Source organism: Equus przewalskii, chromosome X (genome assembly GCF_037783145.1).
Source record: "Equus przewalskii isolate Varuska chromosome X, EquPr2, whole genome shotgun sequence".
NCBI lineage: Eukaryota > Metazoa > Chordata > Mammalia > Perissodactyla > Equidae > Equus > Equus przewalskii.
In genome coordinates this window covers 16,894,351-16,911,972 of record NC_091863.1, presented here as the reverse complement: position 1 = coordinate 16,911,972, position 17,622 = coordinate 16,894,351, and the positions used below count along the sequence as shown (strand labels likewise).

General features: G+C 40.9%; 1 protein-coding gene across 5 annotated transcripts in view; it reads left to right on the top strand.

Moving 5' to 3' along the window:
- The window catches only part of SMPX (small muscle protein X-linked), a 128,442-nt gene that overhangs the window by 64,707 nt on the left and 46,113 nt on the right, over positions 1–17,622 (top strand). For 2 of the 5 annotated variants that reach the window (XM_070603427.1, XM_070603429.1), the window contains 7 exons: positions 7,698–7,764; positions 8,193–8,233; positions 8,336–8,384; positions 11,154–11,256; positions 11,344–11,463; positions 11,746–11,920; positions 15,476–15,532. In XM_070603427.1, the coding sequence (XP_070459528.1) occupies positions 15,494–15,532 (39 nt within the window). In that variant the 5' untranslated portion in view covers positions 7,698–7,764; positions 8,193–8,233; positions 8,336–8,384; ... (2 more) ...; positions 11,746–11,920; positions 15,476–15,493. Of the gene's footprint in view, positions 1–7,697; positions 7,765–8,192; positions 8,385–11,153; positions 11,257–11,343; positions 11,464–11,745; positions 11,921–15,475; positions 15,533–17,622 lie in introns of all 5 variants that reach the window. The other 3 variants (XM_070603426.1, XM_070603428.1, XM_070603431.1) reach the window with 2 other exon arrangements.

Here is a 17,622-nt window from a genome sequence, read left to right as displayed (position 1 = left end):
CTTTTTAGAAAAACTATTTTTCCTCTCTGTGGGTACTCATGGAAGAAAGCTAAATTCCAAGGAAGGAGACACAGACATGACTGCTGCATCATGGTGTAGGGCCAGGGGCTAAGGAGAGAAGAGACTTGGCTCATGCAATCACAGATAATATCCAGTTTTGACTTTTTGTTTGTTTCAGACTTTTTTTAAAATTGAGATCATAATAGTTTACACTGATATGAGATTTCAGTTGTACATTATTTCTTGTCTGTCACCACATAAGTGCTCCCCTTCACCCCCTGTGCCCACCCCCACCCCCTTCTCCTGATAACCACTGAATTGTTTTCTTTGTCCATGTGTTTGTTTATATTCTATGTATGAGTGAAATCATCTGGTGTTTGTCTTTCTCAGTCTGACTTATTTCGCTTAGCATAATTCCCTCTAGGTCCTTCCATGTTATTGCAAATGGGATGAATTTGTCTTTTTTATGGCTGAGTAGTATTCCATTGTGTATATATATATATATATATATATATATATATATATATATATATACCACGTCTTCTTTATTCAATTATCAGTTAATGGGCACTTGGATTGTTTCCATGTCTTGGCTATTGTGAAAAGTGCTGCAATGAACATAGGGGTGCATATGTTACTTTGGATTGTTGATTTCAAGTTGTTTGGGTAGATACCCAGTAGTGGGATGGCTGGGTCGTATGGTAGTTCTATTTTTAGTTTTTTGAGGAATCTCCATACTGTTTTCCATAGTGGCTGTGCCAGTTTGTATTCCTACCAGCAGTGTGTAAGGGTTCCCTTTTCTCACACCCTCTCCAACATTTGTTATTTTTAGTCTTAGGGATTATAGCCATTTTAATAGGCGTAAGGTGGTATCTTAGTGTAGTTTTGATTTGCATTTCCCTGATGATTACTGATGTTGAACATCTTTTCATGTGTTTATTGGCTATCTGCATATCTGCTTTGGAAAAATATCTGTTCATATTCTTGATAGAGTTTGAAGAGAGCTCTGACATTTGGGGCATCGAAGTGTTGTAATAGAGATGAAACTGAAAGGGATTTGAGTAACCAAGGCCCATTAATAATTTTCAGTTAAACAAAGGGAACCAGGTGACATCTAAAGTTCCTTTGGTGCCGACTTCTCCTGATACTGCTCTCTATGGTTTAGCCAGAAATATTTCTCCACAGGTGCTGTCCAATTGCTCGTCTCTAGCTTCTGTGTGCTCTTGTGCTTGCCAAATTTACTTGTGTCTCCTGAGGTCATCTGGACCAGATTCTCCTTTGGCCTCGGGACTGTTTCCTTGTTGATTTTCTATCTGGATGACCCATCCATTGATGTGAGTGGAGTGTTGAGGTCCCCTACTATTATTGTGTTATTATTAATATCTTCTTTTAGGTTTGTTAGTAGTTTCTTTATGAACTTTGGTGCTCCTGTGTTGGGTGCATAGATATGTAAAAGCGTTATTTCTTCTTTATGGAGTGTCCCTTTGATCATTATATACTGCCCCTCTTTGTCTCTCTTTACCTGTCTTATCTTGAAGTCTACTTTGTCTGATATAAGTATTGCGACACCTGCTTTCTTTTATTTGCCATTAGCTTGGAGTATCGTCTTCCATCCCTTCATTCTGAGCCTGTGTTTGTCATTGGAGCTGAGATGTGTTTCCTGAAGGCAGCATATGGTGGGGTCTTGTTCTTTAATCCATCTTGCCACTCTTTCCTTTTATTGGAGAATTCAATCCATTTACATTTAGGGTGATTATTGATGTATGAGGGCTTAATGCTGTCATTTTATCACTCATTTTCCAGTTTTCCTGCATTTGCTTTGTTTCTCATCCTGTGTATTTTGGTCTACCCATTGAATTATGTAGTTTTTATGGTACGTTTCTTTGTTTTCTCCTTATTTATTCTTTGTGTCTCTGTTCTGCTTTTTTGTTTAGTGGCTACCATGAGGTTTGTATTCAGAATCTTGTGTATAAGATAGTCCATTTTCTGATGGCCTCTTATTTCCTTAGTCTAAACCGATTCTGTCCCTTTCCTCCTCCTCTCCTAAGCTGTTTTTTTTCACATCTTATTCCTTCTTGTGTTGTGAGTTTGTAGTTAAAATGACAGGATTATCTTTGCTTTTGGTGTTTTCCTTCCCTTTAGCTTAATGCTATAGTTGAATATTTGCTATCCTATTCTGATTCTGTCTACTTATTTATCTCCTTACTCTGTGTTTTGTGACCCCTTTCTCCCTTTTTTTTCAGGTATGAGGGCCTTCTTGAGGGTTTGTTGTAGGGAGGGTCTCTTGGCTACAAAGTCCCTTAGCTTTTGTTTGTCTGGGAAAGTTTTAATTTCTCCCTCATATCTAAAGGATATTTTTGCTGGAAAGAGTATTCTTGGCTGAAGATTTTTGTCTTTTAAAGATTTGAATATGTCATTCTATTCTCTTCTAGCTTGTAAGGTTTCTTCAGAGAAATCTGCTGAAAGCCTGATAGGGGTTCCTTTGTAGGTTATTTTCTTCTGCCTTTCTGCCCTGAGTATTCTTTCTTTGTCATTCATTTTTGCCAGTTTTACTACTATATGCCTTACAGTAGGTCTTTTTACATTGACAAATCTAGGAGATCTGGAAGCCTCTTTCACACAGATTTCCCTCTCTTTTCTTAGGTTTGGGAAGTTCTCTACCTTTATTTCTTTGAACACACTTTCTGCTCCATTCTCCTTCTCTTCTCCCTATTGAACACCTATAATTCTTATGTTGCATTTCCTCATTGAGTCAGAAATTTCTTTGAAACTTTCTTCATTTCTTTTTAGTGTTAGTTTTCTCTCCTTCTCTCTCTGGAGTATTTCAACATGTCTATCTTCAGTTATGCTGATATGCTCCTCTATGCTGTCCATGTGAGTGTTCAGGGAATCTGTATTTTGTTTTATCTCTTCCATTGTATCTTTCATCGCTAACATTTCTGATTGATTCTTCTTTATAGATTCAATCCCTTTTGTGAAGTAGCTCCTGAGCTCATTGAATTGTTTCTCTACATTCTCTTTTACCTCGTTGAGTTTTTTGATGATAGCTATTTTGAATTCATTGTCATTTAGATTACATAATTCTGTGTCCTCAGGATTGAATTCTGGATGCTTGTCATTTTCTCTCTTGTCTGGAGATTTGATGTAGTGTCTGATGTTGCTAACAGTAGGTCAGGTCTTACGCATTCTGATATTATTTGGTTGCAGTTACCGCCTATTGCCACTGGGTGGGGGTTGGGAGCCATGTATTCTGACCCTCCACCTTCAGCTGAGATCCCAGGCAGGGGATTGGCGCAGGGCAGGTGTGGGGAGGGGTGCTACCTCCTGCTTGCACTCCATGCTTTCTTGCTCTGCTGTCTGGTCTCCTGGGGTGTTGACTTGATGAGGTCACCCGTCATGAAAGCTTTTGGCTTGTTAGAGGGCTTCCCTCTAGGCTGCAAGTGCCCTAGGGAGACCTTGGTGATCCCACGAATGAGTGACCCCTCCCCTGTTCCTTCCCTCACAGAACCTCCTGCAGTCGCAAGTGCAGTCTTTAGGGAGGGAGCAAAGTCTTCTCTTACCCTGTTCCAGCTCCTCCAAGGGGGGTTCCAGCCTTTCTGCCCTCCGTCATGTGGCTGTGTGTCTCTCCAATGATTTTGTGTTGTGTTAGGGTGTCCTTTGTTGGAGTATGGATGCCCCTTTTTGTCATATGTTGGAGGGGAGAGAGTCCCAGGAAAGTTCACTCTGCCAGGATGCTGATATCACTCCTGTTTTACACTTTTTCAATATCTTGTTATCCCAAATCTTTAATACCTTTTTATTGAATGTGGTAATCTAGTCTGAGTTGGGAATCTAGTCTTCTTGGGAATGAAGGGACTGAATTTACATCTGAGACAGGGGAGAATGGTAGTTTGGGAGAAGCAGGGTTCAAGCCAGTAGGAGCAATGGTATGGAGCCAGGACATTAGTAGGGACGCAGGTGGCCACTGGGCTGGATTTCTAGAACATGAGAGCTTTAATATTCTTGAGAATTCTGAGAAATACTTGGGAAAGGGAACCTGACAAAAGACAAACCTCCTGTGGTCAAGTAGAATGGGGCCGTAGGGCAATTAGGCAAAAAAAAAAGGCTTCCATATTGGAAAGGAGGAAGTAAAACTATCTTTAGTCACAGGTGACATGCTCCTATATAAAAAAAATCTTAAGGAATCCACAAAGAAAATATTGGAACTAATAAATGAATTCAGCAATGTGTTAGAATACAAGATCAATAAGCAAAAATCAATTGTAGTTCTATACACTAACAATAAACAATCTAAAAATGGAATTAAGAAAATAATTCCACTGACAATAGTGTCAAAAAGAAGAAAATACTTAAAAATAAATTTAACAAAAAAAGTGCAAGACTTGTATACTGAAAATTAGGAACATCATTGAAATAAATTAAAGGAGACCTAAATAAATGGAAAGAGACATCCCATGTTTATGTGTTAGAAGACTTAATATTGTTAAGATGGCAATACTCCCCAAATCAATCTGTAGATTCAGTACAAACCCTATCAAAATCCCAGCTGTATTTTTTTTGCATAAATTGATAAACTGATCCTAAAATTCATATGGAGATGCAAGAGACCTGGAATAACCAAAACAATCTTGAAAAAGAAGAGTAAATTTAGAGGACTCACACTTCCTGATTTCACAACTTACTGCAAAGCTCCAGTAATCAAGACAGTATGTTACTGGTGTAAGTATAGACATATAGATCAATAGAATTGACTTGAGAGTTTACAAATAATTCCTTACATTTATGATGAGTTGATTTTCCACAAGAGTGTCAAGACAGTTCAATGAGGGAAATAATAGCCTTTTAAACAAATGGTGCTAGGACAACTATATATCCACATGTAAAAGAATGAAGTTGTATCCCTACCTCAGATAATATAGAAAAATTAACTCAAAATGGGTCAGAGACCTAAATGTAAGAGCTAAACCTATAAAACTCTTAGGGGAAAAAGATAGGTGCAGTTCTTTATGACCTTGGATTAGGCAGTGGTTTCTTATGTATAACACCAAAAGCACAAGCAACCAAAGAAAAAATAAATTTATTTAGTTATTAAAATTAAAAAGTTAAAAACTTTTGTGTTTCAAAGGATACCATCAAGAAAGTGAAAAGAAAACTCACAGAATGGGAGAAAATATTTGCAAATCATATATCTGATAAGGGTCTTGTATCCAGAATATGTGAAGAATGTTTACAACTCAACAATAAAAAAGACAAATAGCCCGTTTTAGAAGTGAGCAAATGATCTGAATAGACAGTTCTTCAGAGAAGGCATACAAATGGCCAATAAGCATATGAAAAGATGCTCAACATCATTAGTCATCAGAGAAATGTAAATGAAAACCACAATGAGAACTACCTCATGCCTGCCAGATGGCTATACTAAAAAAGATGGACAATAACAAGTATTGGCAAGGATGTGGGAAATCATACTCCTTATACACTCCTAGCAGGAATGTAAAATAGTGCAGTTGTTTTGGAAAAGAATCTGTAAGTTCCTCAAAAGTTTAAACAGTAGTACCATATGACTCAGAAATTCCACTTCTAGGTATTTACCCCCAAGAGAATTGAAAACACACGTTCATACAAAAATTTGTACACAAATGTTCATGGCAGCATTATTCATAATAGCCAAAAAGCAGATACAACTTGAATGTCTATCAACTGATGAATGGATAAACAGAATGTGGCATATCCATACAATGGAATATTATTCAGCAATAAAAAGGAATGAAGTACCGATACATGCTACAATGTGGATGAGCCTTGAAAACAGTATGCTAAGTGAAAGAAACCAAACACAAAAGGCCCCATATTGTATGATTCCATTTAACTGAAATATCCAGAATAGGGAAATCGATAGAGACAGAATGCAGAGAAGTAGTTGCCAGGGGCTGGGGGGAGGGGGAAATGGGGAGTGACTGCTAATGGGTACACAGATTCTTTTGGGGGTGATGAAAATGTTCTGGAATTAGACAGTGGCGATCGATGCACAACTTTGTGCACAACTAAAAACCATTGAATTGTACACTTTAAAAGGATGAATTTTATGGTATGTAAATTTTATCTTAATAAAAAAAGCAGTGAGTCAGTCACAAAGATGGGGAAGGTAACTGCTCAAATGCCAGAGAATAAGCAAGAAGCTGGGATCCAGAGGCCATAGCAAGCCATTCTCTGCAGTCACAATGAGAGAAGTGCCTCTGGAGACACTGGGGACAGGGCAGGTGGGAGCGCCTGCGTGTTTAGCCTGGGGGGACAGCAGAACTTGGGGACTCTGAGACGTGTGGTGAGAGCAGCAGCAAGAAGTTTGGAACACAGGCAGTGCTGTGGATCCTGTGTAACATAGGCCTTTCTTTGGGGCCACTCAGTGAGATGTGAGAAGGTAGAAGAGTGGAAATCCTGCCATATGGCTCCTGGGGGGGATAATGAGCCACACACTTGTGGACACGCCTTTGAAGTGACTCATATAGGGGCCACAAACTAGTGGAGCCCAGGAGGCATTTGAGTCATTATTATTTAGCTACAACCTCAGTTTAGAAGCCTAGGACACGTAAAAATAAACCATCTGGTTGTACAATGATTGGGCAACATGCCTTAGTGGCAGTGATCTTTCCAGAAATTATCTGTAGCATCATACAAGCCTTGACGACAGAAATGGCAGACACTTTCATGTCCTTGCATTTTATCTGTTATAATCCCAAATGCCAAATGTGCATCTTGCCTACTACAAAGGGGTCATTGCAATCAATAATTGATTCAAGGCGACAATATTGTAGTACTCTGGTGCATAGTGTGGGCGTGGGGGAGAAAAAAACAGGAAGCAATGACAATATTGATAAAAAACAAAGGATAAAAATTATCCTTTGTCCCTATCATTCAGTTGACCACATTTTAATCACTTGTATTTCCTTTGGTAGTAAATTTAGTAAAGTCAGCACTCTCTCTAACTTTCTTGTCACTGAAAGCTACTGGTCCTGGGAGGCTGGGTAGTGCTGTCACCTGCTGCTGTTATTATGGAGAACTGCAACCAACTCCACAGTCAGAAACCATCTATCGCATTAGTCCAGTTTCACCAATATTGCGATATATTTTAATTGTTATCGACCGATTGTCCTTTTAAGATAAAATCACCTATACCTTATGAAATTTTGGTACTACTGTGATAGATGTTATGAAAATTTTGAATTATTTTCTGTCAAAGCTGGAGGCCTAGATTGGCCAAGTGAGACTGTGGGTGAGGTGGGGGCAAGGTGGGCCGGACAGGCCACACTGGCACTCGTCTTTTTAAAGATGGCCAGCATCTGTCAGGGGAAGGAAGGAACCCATCACGTAGCAGACGCCCCAGGAGACAAACCTTGTCACCTGCTCTTCTGGATTAAAAACGAGCGTTGATTTGTTCATAGTCATGGTGCCAAAAATTAAAATTTAACATAGAAGTAAATGTTATAGGAGAATAAAATGTTTTCATTGATCATAGCTAGTTTCCTTTTCCATAATTCTTTCTTCCTAGTGAACCATTTTTCATTTGTTAATTTTTCTTCTATTTGTCAGCTTGTAAAGTTTTGGGGCGTTTACATGTTTACACATAATGGTACAAAAAGTCATCTATTAATTCATTTAAAATTTTTCATACTATAATTTACTCTTTGCCCAAACTGTAGGCAGACCTAGGATAAAGTAGACTGAGTGAAGAGGAACCAGAAAGAAAACTGCAGTTTGGGGCACATGGTAAGAATCTTATCCACGAGAGCATTCAGGGATGGGGCAATGGTACGTGCACCTGGCTCTCCCTGTTGGCTTGCCTGTAGAGGGACAAGGGGAAACCCACTGAATTCGGAGCCTGAAGCTCTAGATTAGAGTTTTGACTCAGACACTTCTTAGGCATGTGGTTTTACCTTTTCAGTGTGTTTTCTCATTTATAAAATGGTGATAAATAACAACATCTGCTTCATAGTGGTGGGGATTAAATGAGATTATGTGTGTGAAGGCACATTTTCCACTATAAAGCTCCGTATGTGTGTCTACACATCTTGTCTACATAACTGCCATTCTGTTTCTTCTTCATTGCTAAGAGCATCCTGATTTTATGTGGGATGTTTGATCTCAGCTAATCATTTCATCTCTATTTGCCCTCTGCCACTTATTTATTTTCTCAGCCTCCTTTGCAGCCGTGAGACCCACTTCCAGCCAACAAGAGGTAAGGGGAAGTCTGCTGGGGCTTCTGGGAGAGTTTCCTCCCTGAGAAGAGGAAAGGCCCTTTTCCCACCATCACTGCTGTTCCTTATTGTTTGGATGCTAGTGGGAAATCATGATTCTTGGAGCTGTGGCAGCCATCTTGGGAACATGAGGTAAGAAGCATGGGGATGAAAAGCTGACTTGTTGAGAATGGCAGAGTAGAAGTACTGGAAATTACCTGGGTCTTTTTGGCTTCATAAAATTTCTGAACCAATCTGGAACTAACTCCCTTCAGGTTTCTAGGTTTGTGAGATGGTCAATGACTTTATTGATTGAGCCACTGCTAGTCAGATATTCTGTTACTTGCAACCAAATGCATCCTAACTGATACCATATGTAGAGTGCTTATGTGGGGGCATGCATGTGAGTGTGCTTCCTTGAGGTCATGGCAGTATAACAGGAGAGAGCGCTAAATATGCGAGTCATAAGCTGGGGATCACTGGCTCTAAATTAACACTCTGAGCCTTCACTGACTGATTTATACCATAGGAATAATACCACTTAACCCGCAGAGTTTTGGGGACGACTAAATAAAATAATACAAGTGAAAATGCTTTGCAACTCAACAAGGGCTATATAGACATAAGGTCTTATTAGATATCCTCTTGCTGTTTGACTATAGTGGAGGAATTATGAAGGCATGCAGGTACAAATGACTAAGTGAATAGTCAACCCTGCCCCTCTTTCATGGTCTCCACCGAAGTATTCCCAAAGGACTCAAGCTACCCCCTCAAAGCAGCACTGTCTAGCTCTCCATTTCCCATACTTAAAGGCTCTTTGTTTCTTTTTCCTTCCCCCCTCATTTCAATCCTTCTAATAAGAAATGGACTCATCTTGTGCCCATCACCTCAGGCCCAGTTAATTGTTACCCACCAGTCTGGTTATGTGTTGGTGTGTGCCCAGCGCTTCTTCTGTTATATGGGGGCCCTAAACTGATGAAGTGATAACTAGTAGAAATTTCAGGGGGCTGTGGCAGGAGGTCAAGGAAAAGCACTTGGCTTCTTGGTGCTTTTGGGAGACTCCAGTTGGGAGGGATGCTCAGCTCACAAGAACTCCACTCTCTGGGAAGGATCATCCACAAGTATGTACCCCAATGTCCTCCTCCATGCTAGGTGACCTTGTCCCTGGCCAAGGGTTGGGTGATTAATGCAGGCTGGGGCAATCAGAAGCCAGGGATTTTTAAAACTGGAATTGGGGAAATAGATTTGGCAATCTCTAGTGAGGTCTGAGTTCTTGGTTCTGCTTATTTCTGAGGCCCACCTGCACCTCTGCCTTTCCTGCCATGATATGAAATTTTCCCAATGAACCCCTTTGTCCTGGTTTGGGTTGCTTCAAATATGGGCACTGAGACAAGGACTTGGTTGCAGGTGGTCTATTTGGGTGATGATCCCAGAGAACATAAGTGAAGGAGTGGGGAAGTGAGACAGGGAAAGGGGAAAGCCAATAAGGGTATAATAATGAGCAGATTTCTGCTGTGGGCAACTGGGGCCCAATCCTGCTGGGGACCTCTGGGAAACTGTAGACCACATCTCAAAATCAGTCCACCAGAGGACAGGGAGGATGGGGGCATTTATCACCGACTTCCATCCCCATTAGCTGAGGTTTGTCCCTAGGGGTGCCTGTTCCCTGGCACTTATGGGTCATGCATGCAGCACACCCAGGCAACGTGCCTTGGAGATGGAGAGAGCCCCAACGCAGAGAAGCAGAGAGATTCAGGCTTCTGAGGTGCAAAGCTGACTGTACTGAGAACTGTTGACAGCTGCAGAACTCTGGTGGGCAGAGGCCATATTGAGACAGGCATCAACGCGGTCTGCCACACCCCTTCTTGGCCTAAACTAGTTCACTTTGGGTTTCTGTCACTGGCAACCAAAGGAGTCCTGGTTATGCAGCACACTTCAGTTCTTCTCACAGAGTCAGTCATGCCTATCTTGGGCCAGCCCTCTGTACAAGGCATTGCTGTCAGGAGTACTTCCTTGACATATGCTGCTGAGGGCTCATGGGGGCAAAAAGACTGGGGCAAAAAGACTGGGGCAAAATTTATGGGCTGACTGTGGGGCAGGGTGTCAAAAATGGCTCATTGTTGTTGTTCGTCCATGAAGTGATGCCACCTTTTGTCTGGTGAAGGGCTCTGAACATATACGAGTAGTCAAACACCTGGGGAAATACTAAGCTGCTCACTCTATTCTTTTCCCTAGTGTATAAATAACTCACTTTTGGTGCCATGTGATCTCAAAGTGTGATGTCTAAGCTGAATTTTAAAGACATAGTTCTTTTAAACAGCACATGAATAGAAGTGAATGGTGAACCTCAAACTGAGATGAACCATGGTTATCTGCTGACCTCCTAAACTACTGGAAAGTTGGTTTTCTTTTTACTGACATAAAAACAAGCCAGTTGCTTTTGTATGGAATGCATTCAGCTGCAGAGAATAGAAATTTGACTTTAGGAGCTCATACGAATCGGAGCTTCTTTTCCTCACGTAACGAGAAGACTGGTAGGGGATGGTTGCTGATGACAGTTCAGCAGCTGACCATGCCATCAGGATCTCGGACATGGGGTCACTTTCATCCAGGGGATGAATTATAAGTGTGTCCACCCTGTTTAATCCTCCTATTGAAGGGAAGTTCTATGTAAAGATAATTTCAGAGACTGGAGAAGTAAATAAAAAAAATTAAAAGTAGTGTTAAAAATAATGAGCACAAGAAAAACAAACAAAAAACCCAAACAAAGCAAATATAATGAGCATGTACCTTAGGATTCAGCAGTGTTCTGTTTAAAAAGTGTTTTGCCTTGTACCTCGTCCTGGTCTCTGTCATACTTAAAATAGATATTTCCTCTTTGTTTTGTTTTGTTTTGTTGTCTCCTGTGCTCTGGGGTCAAAGTCAATGCCACCAGTAGAGGCAGTCGAGCAGAGAGAGCAAGGACTCTGGGCCCTGGAACCACACGAGTTGGTTGATCTGCGACCATTTTTGACCTACAAAAAGGGTGATGTCTTATAGTTCGATGTAATATTATAATTGTCATCATTTGGTGAGCATTTATTGAGTAACGATTATGAAATCACTTTCACAGCTCCTGAGTGACCAAGCTAGGACTCAAACACTATTTGATGTCAGTGTCCCCGTTGAGAAGCTCTGTGCCATGCCACCCCCCTCAATTTTTATCAAATACTCCTCATCTTCTGGCCTCCAGGTGATAAAGCTAAAGATAGAAACTTTTCCTACTTTTCGAACTTCACTGTGCCCCCTCAGAATTTGTGAGAAAATGCAACCAGCATTTTCTGGAAGATTAGGAGGGCAGTAAGATTCCATAGCCACCTTCCGGCTGACATTTGAGCCCTGCTTTCAGCACGGTCAAGCCTTTCGGAGGCAGCCAGCGTATGGCTTGTATCAAACTCTATATTTAGGAAGAACAACTGTGAGCTATGACAGGAATTCTCTTTAACACTTCGCCTTAAACTGAGTTCCCCTCCAGCCCCGAGCCAGGAGCAGTTCGAGTACTTGAGCTATTTCAGCCACATGAAAAGCATCGGAATTGAGATCGCAGCTCAGAGGACACCGGGCATCCTTTCCACCTTCTGAGGAGCCTTGTATTCTCACACCTGGCTGCCTGGGACTTTCCTTAGGCAGTAAACAAATACATAAAGCAGGTAAGCAGGAGGACCTAGCTCGGGCAACTGGGATTTCTGAAGATTTCTTTGATACCTAACTTGAAGTGGCTATTTGGAACTTTGTAGGCTTGTAACCAGTGGGTGTAGCTTCCTTGTAAATTCACTGTTTATTTGTGGTGTTGCTACTTCTGTTTTATAAATTGTGTGTGTGTGTGGGGGGGGGAGGTGTTGAAAGAATATTGAACTAGAAGTAGTTCTCTTTGATAGGGACCTTAACAAAATTTCCACAGTCCAGATATGATGATTGTGACCCTGAACATGATGTCATTTTGTTTCTTATGGCCAGGGTTACAGTCGGTCAGCTGCAGACTGATTCAGGTTGTAAGCCTAGAAATAATCAGGGGAATTTGGGACAGAGAAAAGCTATAATGCTAGCTCTTAGGTTTACTTAAATCCGATTTCCAGAGTTGTTACACAGTACAAGTTTAAAATGCTTTTCTTCTCTCCCTAAGCGCAAGGCTTGGCCTCAATGATAAAGTTCTAGTAACGTATAGATCGATTAGTACTGCAGAACCATCCTGTCGAAAGCCCCGCTTTGGTCACAGTTTTCCCCGCACCCAGCAGGGTAGAGGGCAGCATTCCCGTGTCTTTCTCTGTCGGCACCAGGTTCTGGTACATGACAAAGCCGAGCGCCTCTTCCCTCTGGCATATTTCAGGCAGAGTCAACAAGGAGTTAGTTCAGACAGCTGAACATCTTTCTACACCCTTCTCAGGAATTATTTTTAGCTGCAGGACAGAAGATAATTCCCTTTGAGACTGAGCTTTAGCCATTTAATTGAACTTTAAAAAGAACAAACAAAGCCCCCGTCTCCAAATATTGATCTATTTCCCTCTGGATCCCTTCTTCTTAAATTAGGGATATTAATGTTGACAAATTTTTAGTAAGCGAAAGAGTCTTATTTAGAAGTCAGATCTTAGGTGCTGCCCAGTCAAAAGCCAGCGGAGGTATAGCATACATGACTCAGCGTACAGACCATTAAAGGTCCCCACTGACCTGCACAGCTGCTAGGAAAACTCCGCTGTGGTAAGCCGGCAAGACTTGCCATTATAGTATAGGCTTTGTAAAAGTCAATATATGTCTTGTCAAACTTTCCATTATTCCAAGTTTTGGCCAGAACCAGGAGACACAGTAAGAGAGTGCTTTAAAGAGCACCTCTTTGCATGAAAAGCTGTGGCCCCGGTGTGAGTGGAGTTGAGCATCTAAGGCATAGCTTTCTTTTTTCGGTCCCAGCACAAGACATGCAGATAAAGAGGGAAGGTGCATTCTACAGTCTGCATCCCTAATGGAGGTGAAGGCAGGGCTAGGGAAACAGCCAGGGAACACTGTCTATTTTTATTCATCAGTGTACATTGCCCTGATTTCTCTTCGAATAATGAGGACAGCAGGAACGTCTGCAGAACTGACTTACACAAATGTTATCTAGCCTGTACGCAAAGAATAAGAGCGGGGATCTGACCAACTTTCTAGAGATGTCTCTATCGCAGATTGACATATATGTTCAGGAGGCATTCGAATGCAAAGGAGTTTATACCAAAGCTATACAGGAGACAAGGCCCAAGGTGTAGCCATCCGTTAGGATCAGAGGTCCACAAAAAATAAAGCAATCCATTAGTTCAGTGAAAAAACAAAATCAGCCTAATTTGTAAAAAAAAAAATCAACACAGTATAAATAACACAATCATTCATTGCCTGGTTTTAAAAAAATATTTCAACCTGTTATTGTTATAACATGAATTCCTAATTTCCAAGTTTCAAATTGATGTACAATAAATTTTTAAAAGTTGCCGAGTGATATTTGTTACTCTTTAGCTGTACATGCACAGAGAATACTATATGCTGAGATATTTAAGGTCCTGTGAGAATTATTGCTTTGCATGACTTCTAATAGCTTTTGAGGAACAGAAACATTAAAAATTAAACTACCAAGCTTTTCCTTTTGAAATTGAGCTGTGTCCTAGATTCAAAAATTAAAAATCCTTCATTGACTCTTTGACATTGCAGGGAAACTGGCAAGCTATTTGAAACATGTTATAGAAACATGTTATAGAGCAAAATGCATGCCTGATTGTTCAATTTGTTGTTGCTTTTTAATTTTTTAACCATATTGAAAATAATTCTATCTAGACCTTTATAGCATGGAGGCCATATCTATATGTTACTAAAACATTCAGGTGGAACTTTAAAACAGAATTCCATTGTTTTTATGTATGTGATTCCAAAGACTATATATTTGGATATACTAATTATGAAGATTTTTAAAAATTATGTGATTGTTTAAAGCTGCAGATCAGTACAGTGATCAGACTCCCTAGCAACGACCACAAAACAAGAAACGTTTGCATCTCGTTTTATAGTTCACGAGGCATTTTCAGGAACATTATGTCATTTTGATTCTTACCACAACCTGTGAAGCAGGTAAAATTTAAGGAAGAGGAAATGGGCCAAGAGACGTTGAGTGACTTAGCGCAGGTTATGCAGGACTTGTGGCGAATGTCGACACTGCTCTCTGTCCATTTACGTTTACTCACCAGGTAGCACACACACTTACACCAATCGCTAGAGGAAAGTCAGTCAACCCATTTTATAATCTGGGTTAAAAAAAGCAGCATGTTTCCATTTCACTGAGTTTTTAAGTTTTTCAGTTGGTCCTGGTGACATTTCATAGACCAACCTCTAACACCACTCATCCCCGGGATAACAGGCCAGAGCCCGGGCAGTGCCTGCTGCCCCTGTCCCGGTACACCTCGACCACTAGTCACCATGCTCTAAGTCAGGTCTCACAAGCTGAAAGAAAGCACAAGTCCTTTGGGAAGTAATCACTGCTACATCTTGGGGATCTGACATGGTCACGTAAGTCCTATTTGCCTTCTGAGACTGTTTCATTAAGAAAAAAGAAGATAGGTGAGGCTTGCCGGCTGCCTGTGTTTACAGAGCCTAGGTTCTGACACACAGAGCAAGGAGGGGTGGCACACGTCCTCCCAGCATCTCTCAGGGCGCTGGGGGAAACAGACACGTGCACAGCGCGCGGAGAGCATTGCAGTAGTAAGAACGTGGTACAGGCCATTTCTCTCTGGTGTTCAACTGAGAGGAGGCGCTCCCAAGGGACTGATGCGCAGCCCAGGCAACAACTAATTCAGATCAGAAGTTCCATTTCAAGCGGAGAGCTTCCAAGGCCCCAAACAAAGGTGTTTTATTCCCACAGCCTCTTTGCTTTGCTGCTCTTGGCAGGGGGGCAGGAGGGCAGGGAAGGAGATGATAGCGCCTTTCAAGTTTCTGATTGCCTATCATTAGCATCAGGGGCGAGGCATCTCAGCATTTCTCCTCCTGAATGATTTATCCCGGAGCTCTAGTGTTCCCTCTCCCTGAGGCATTAGGAAGGAGAGTCTCTGAGTAACCTCGGAAACTGAGACTGAAAGAATAGATGGCCAGTGAGAGGGGTGACTGCCCAGTTGAATTGTGAGTTAAGTTCTAATTTATCAAGACCGAGAATCTGAATGCTGCCACCTCTAACAGTTTCTTATTTGTTTTTTCAGGGATAAGACTGCGTGAATATGTCGAAACAGCCAGTTTCCAATGTCAGAGCCATCCAGGTAAGTAGGCATATTTGTGTTTTAACATCAGCTCTGCGACTTCTGGCCTGTTTGCTTAATAAATCAGACTTTTTGTGATTGTTCACCCCTGATGATAAGCTTCAAAAAAAAAACAAGTTTTCTGTCTATAAGACTCCTAAAGTACAATTGAGAAAGGATCCAAGGCTGGTAAGGTACAACTGAGAAAGGAGAAGCTATTCTTGTTTAATTGTGCTGAATTGTAAGACAGTCAAAGTTTATGAATGAGAATTAAACAATCTTCCACAAAAATGTAGTGTGTACGTTTTTTGATGTGTATGTTTTTGATGTGCTCATTGATAGAGAATTTAAAAACTCAATTTTTATTCTTATATCAAGTTGAGTTTGTTGACCCATCTGTTTAAAATACATCTTTCTTTAAGTGATATCCTTTTCTTGTCAAATGTTCTTCCCAAGGCTGGGTTTTTATCTTTTGAAGTCCATATGCTATCCCATCTCCTCGTGCCCTCCCAGAAAACAAATTCTTTGGTGATTTCAACTGACTTAAGTGTCATCTACAAAAAGGGGAGGGGGAAGCAGGCATTTTGGAACATAAATACAATTATTAAAATAACTTTCAAGATTTGTTTTTACTCAGTACTTAATTTATTATTTCTCTTATGGGTTCTGTGTTGAATTCTCAAATGGCTCCTGCCCTGGGACTCTGGGCACAATGCTGTATTGTAAAATTCCATCTTTCCTTTCTGTCAACATGGAGCCATCTGTGCTTTCTCCAAAGGAACTTTTAAACTTTTTCTCTTGGACTTTTCTGAATACTGCAGAGCATGCAGCAGTTCCTGAATATTTTGGGTCTGATGCACCATCACAGCACAAATGCATTCACAAGCAGTTGACCATATCTTGGCGGGGCATGCGTGTGGCCAGGTTGTGGAGTTGGAAATCCTAGCACACGTGGAGGGGAGTGGCGGGACAGGTCTTTACCTGTCATGACTAATGCATAGCCTCCAAAGGATGGGGTTCTTAAGTGGCAAGATGTTTAACAACCTCTGGAAACCTGTCCTAGAACAAACCACCAAGGAAGGGCCTACGCATTTGGCAAGGATCCAACTCCACGTTGCCACGTTTGGCCCTCTCGTGTCCACCTAGGGAGTCTCTGACATCCCCTGATGTTGGTAGTGGAATTTATTTTGCCTCCCAGACCTGTGGGAATCCTTGAGCTTTCGAACCTTCTCTTTCACCCAGTGTGCATAGGGGTTAGTAGCATGGGCTCTGAAGCCAGATTGCTGAGGTTTGAATCCTTAAATCCATCTTGCACTGGTGTGGGATCATGGGAAAACTTCTTTACCTACTTGACCTCTCTTCCTCCATTTCCACAACTGTAAAATGGGTATAGTTACAGTACTCACCTCCTAGGGTTACATGTTCAAGATGCTTAGAACAGCATAGTAAGCCCACATTAAGTGTCAACCGTTATTATAATAATTATCATTCAGGAATGTTTTATGTTAAAGTCGTGAGAAATAATACCATTTAACCATTGCATTTGAAGCTCCTGAAGTGCTAAATACAAATGTTCCTTTTCATTTTGCAGGACACAAAAACATAGTCTTCTCCTGGGCTGCCTTTGTTTGTCTTCCTTTTAAAGCTGAAAGTGTGTTGATTTTTCTCCCTTAGCGCTTCCTGGCCTCCCTCAAGTCTACACTGAAAATTCACCAGTATTTTATCTACTAATTTTGACCTTGATATATTTTTAGGTCTGTAATATTTTAAAAGCTGCTATTGACTATTCTCAATAGCTGTTATTATACTGCATTAAAAAAAAATCCATCCAGTCTACCAACAAAGGCAATGTGGTGGTTCCTTATGGATGTGGTATTGCCTCTTTCAATAAATTTTATGCCACACAAAAAGCCTAATTTAATGCACCTTCAAATGAAATGTTATTTCTTGTGGCTAAATAGGATCTACATTATCTGATATTTTCCTATCATCTCTGCATTAATCTGAAGTAGGTTCCATTAAATAAAAGATGAAAAAGGTTACAGTCTTCCATTTTTATATGGTATACACGGTTTTATATGGTTTATTTTAGGAATATTATTTAAGGTACA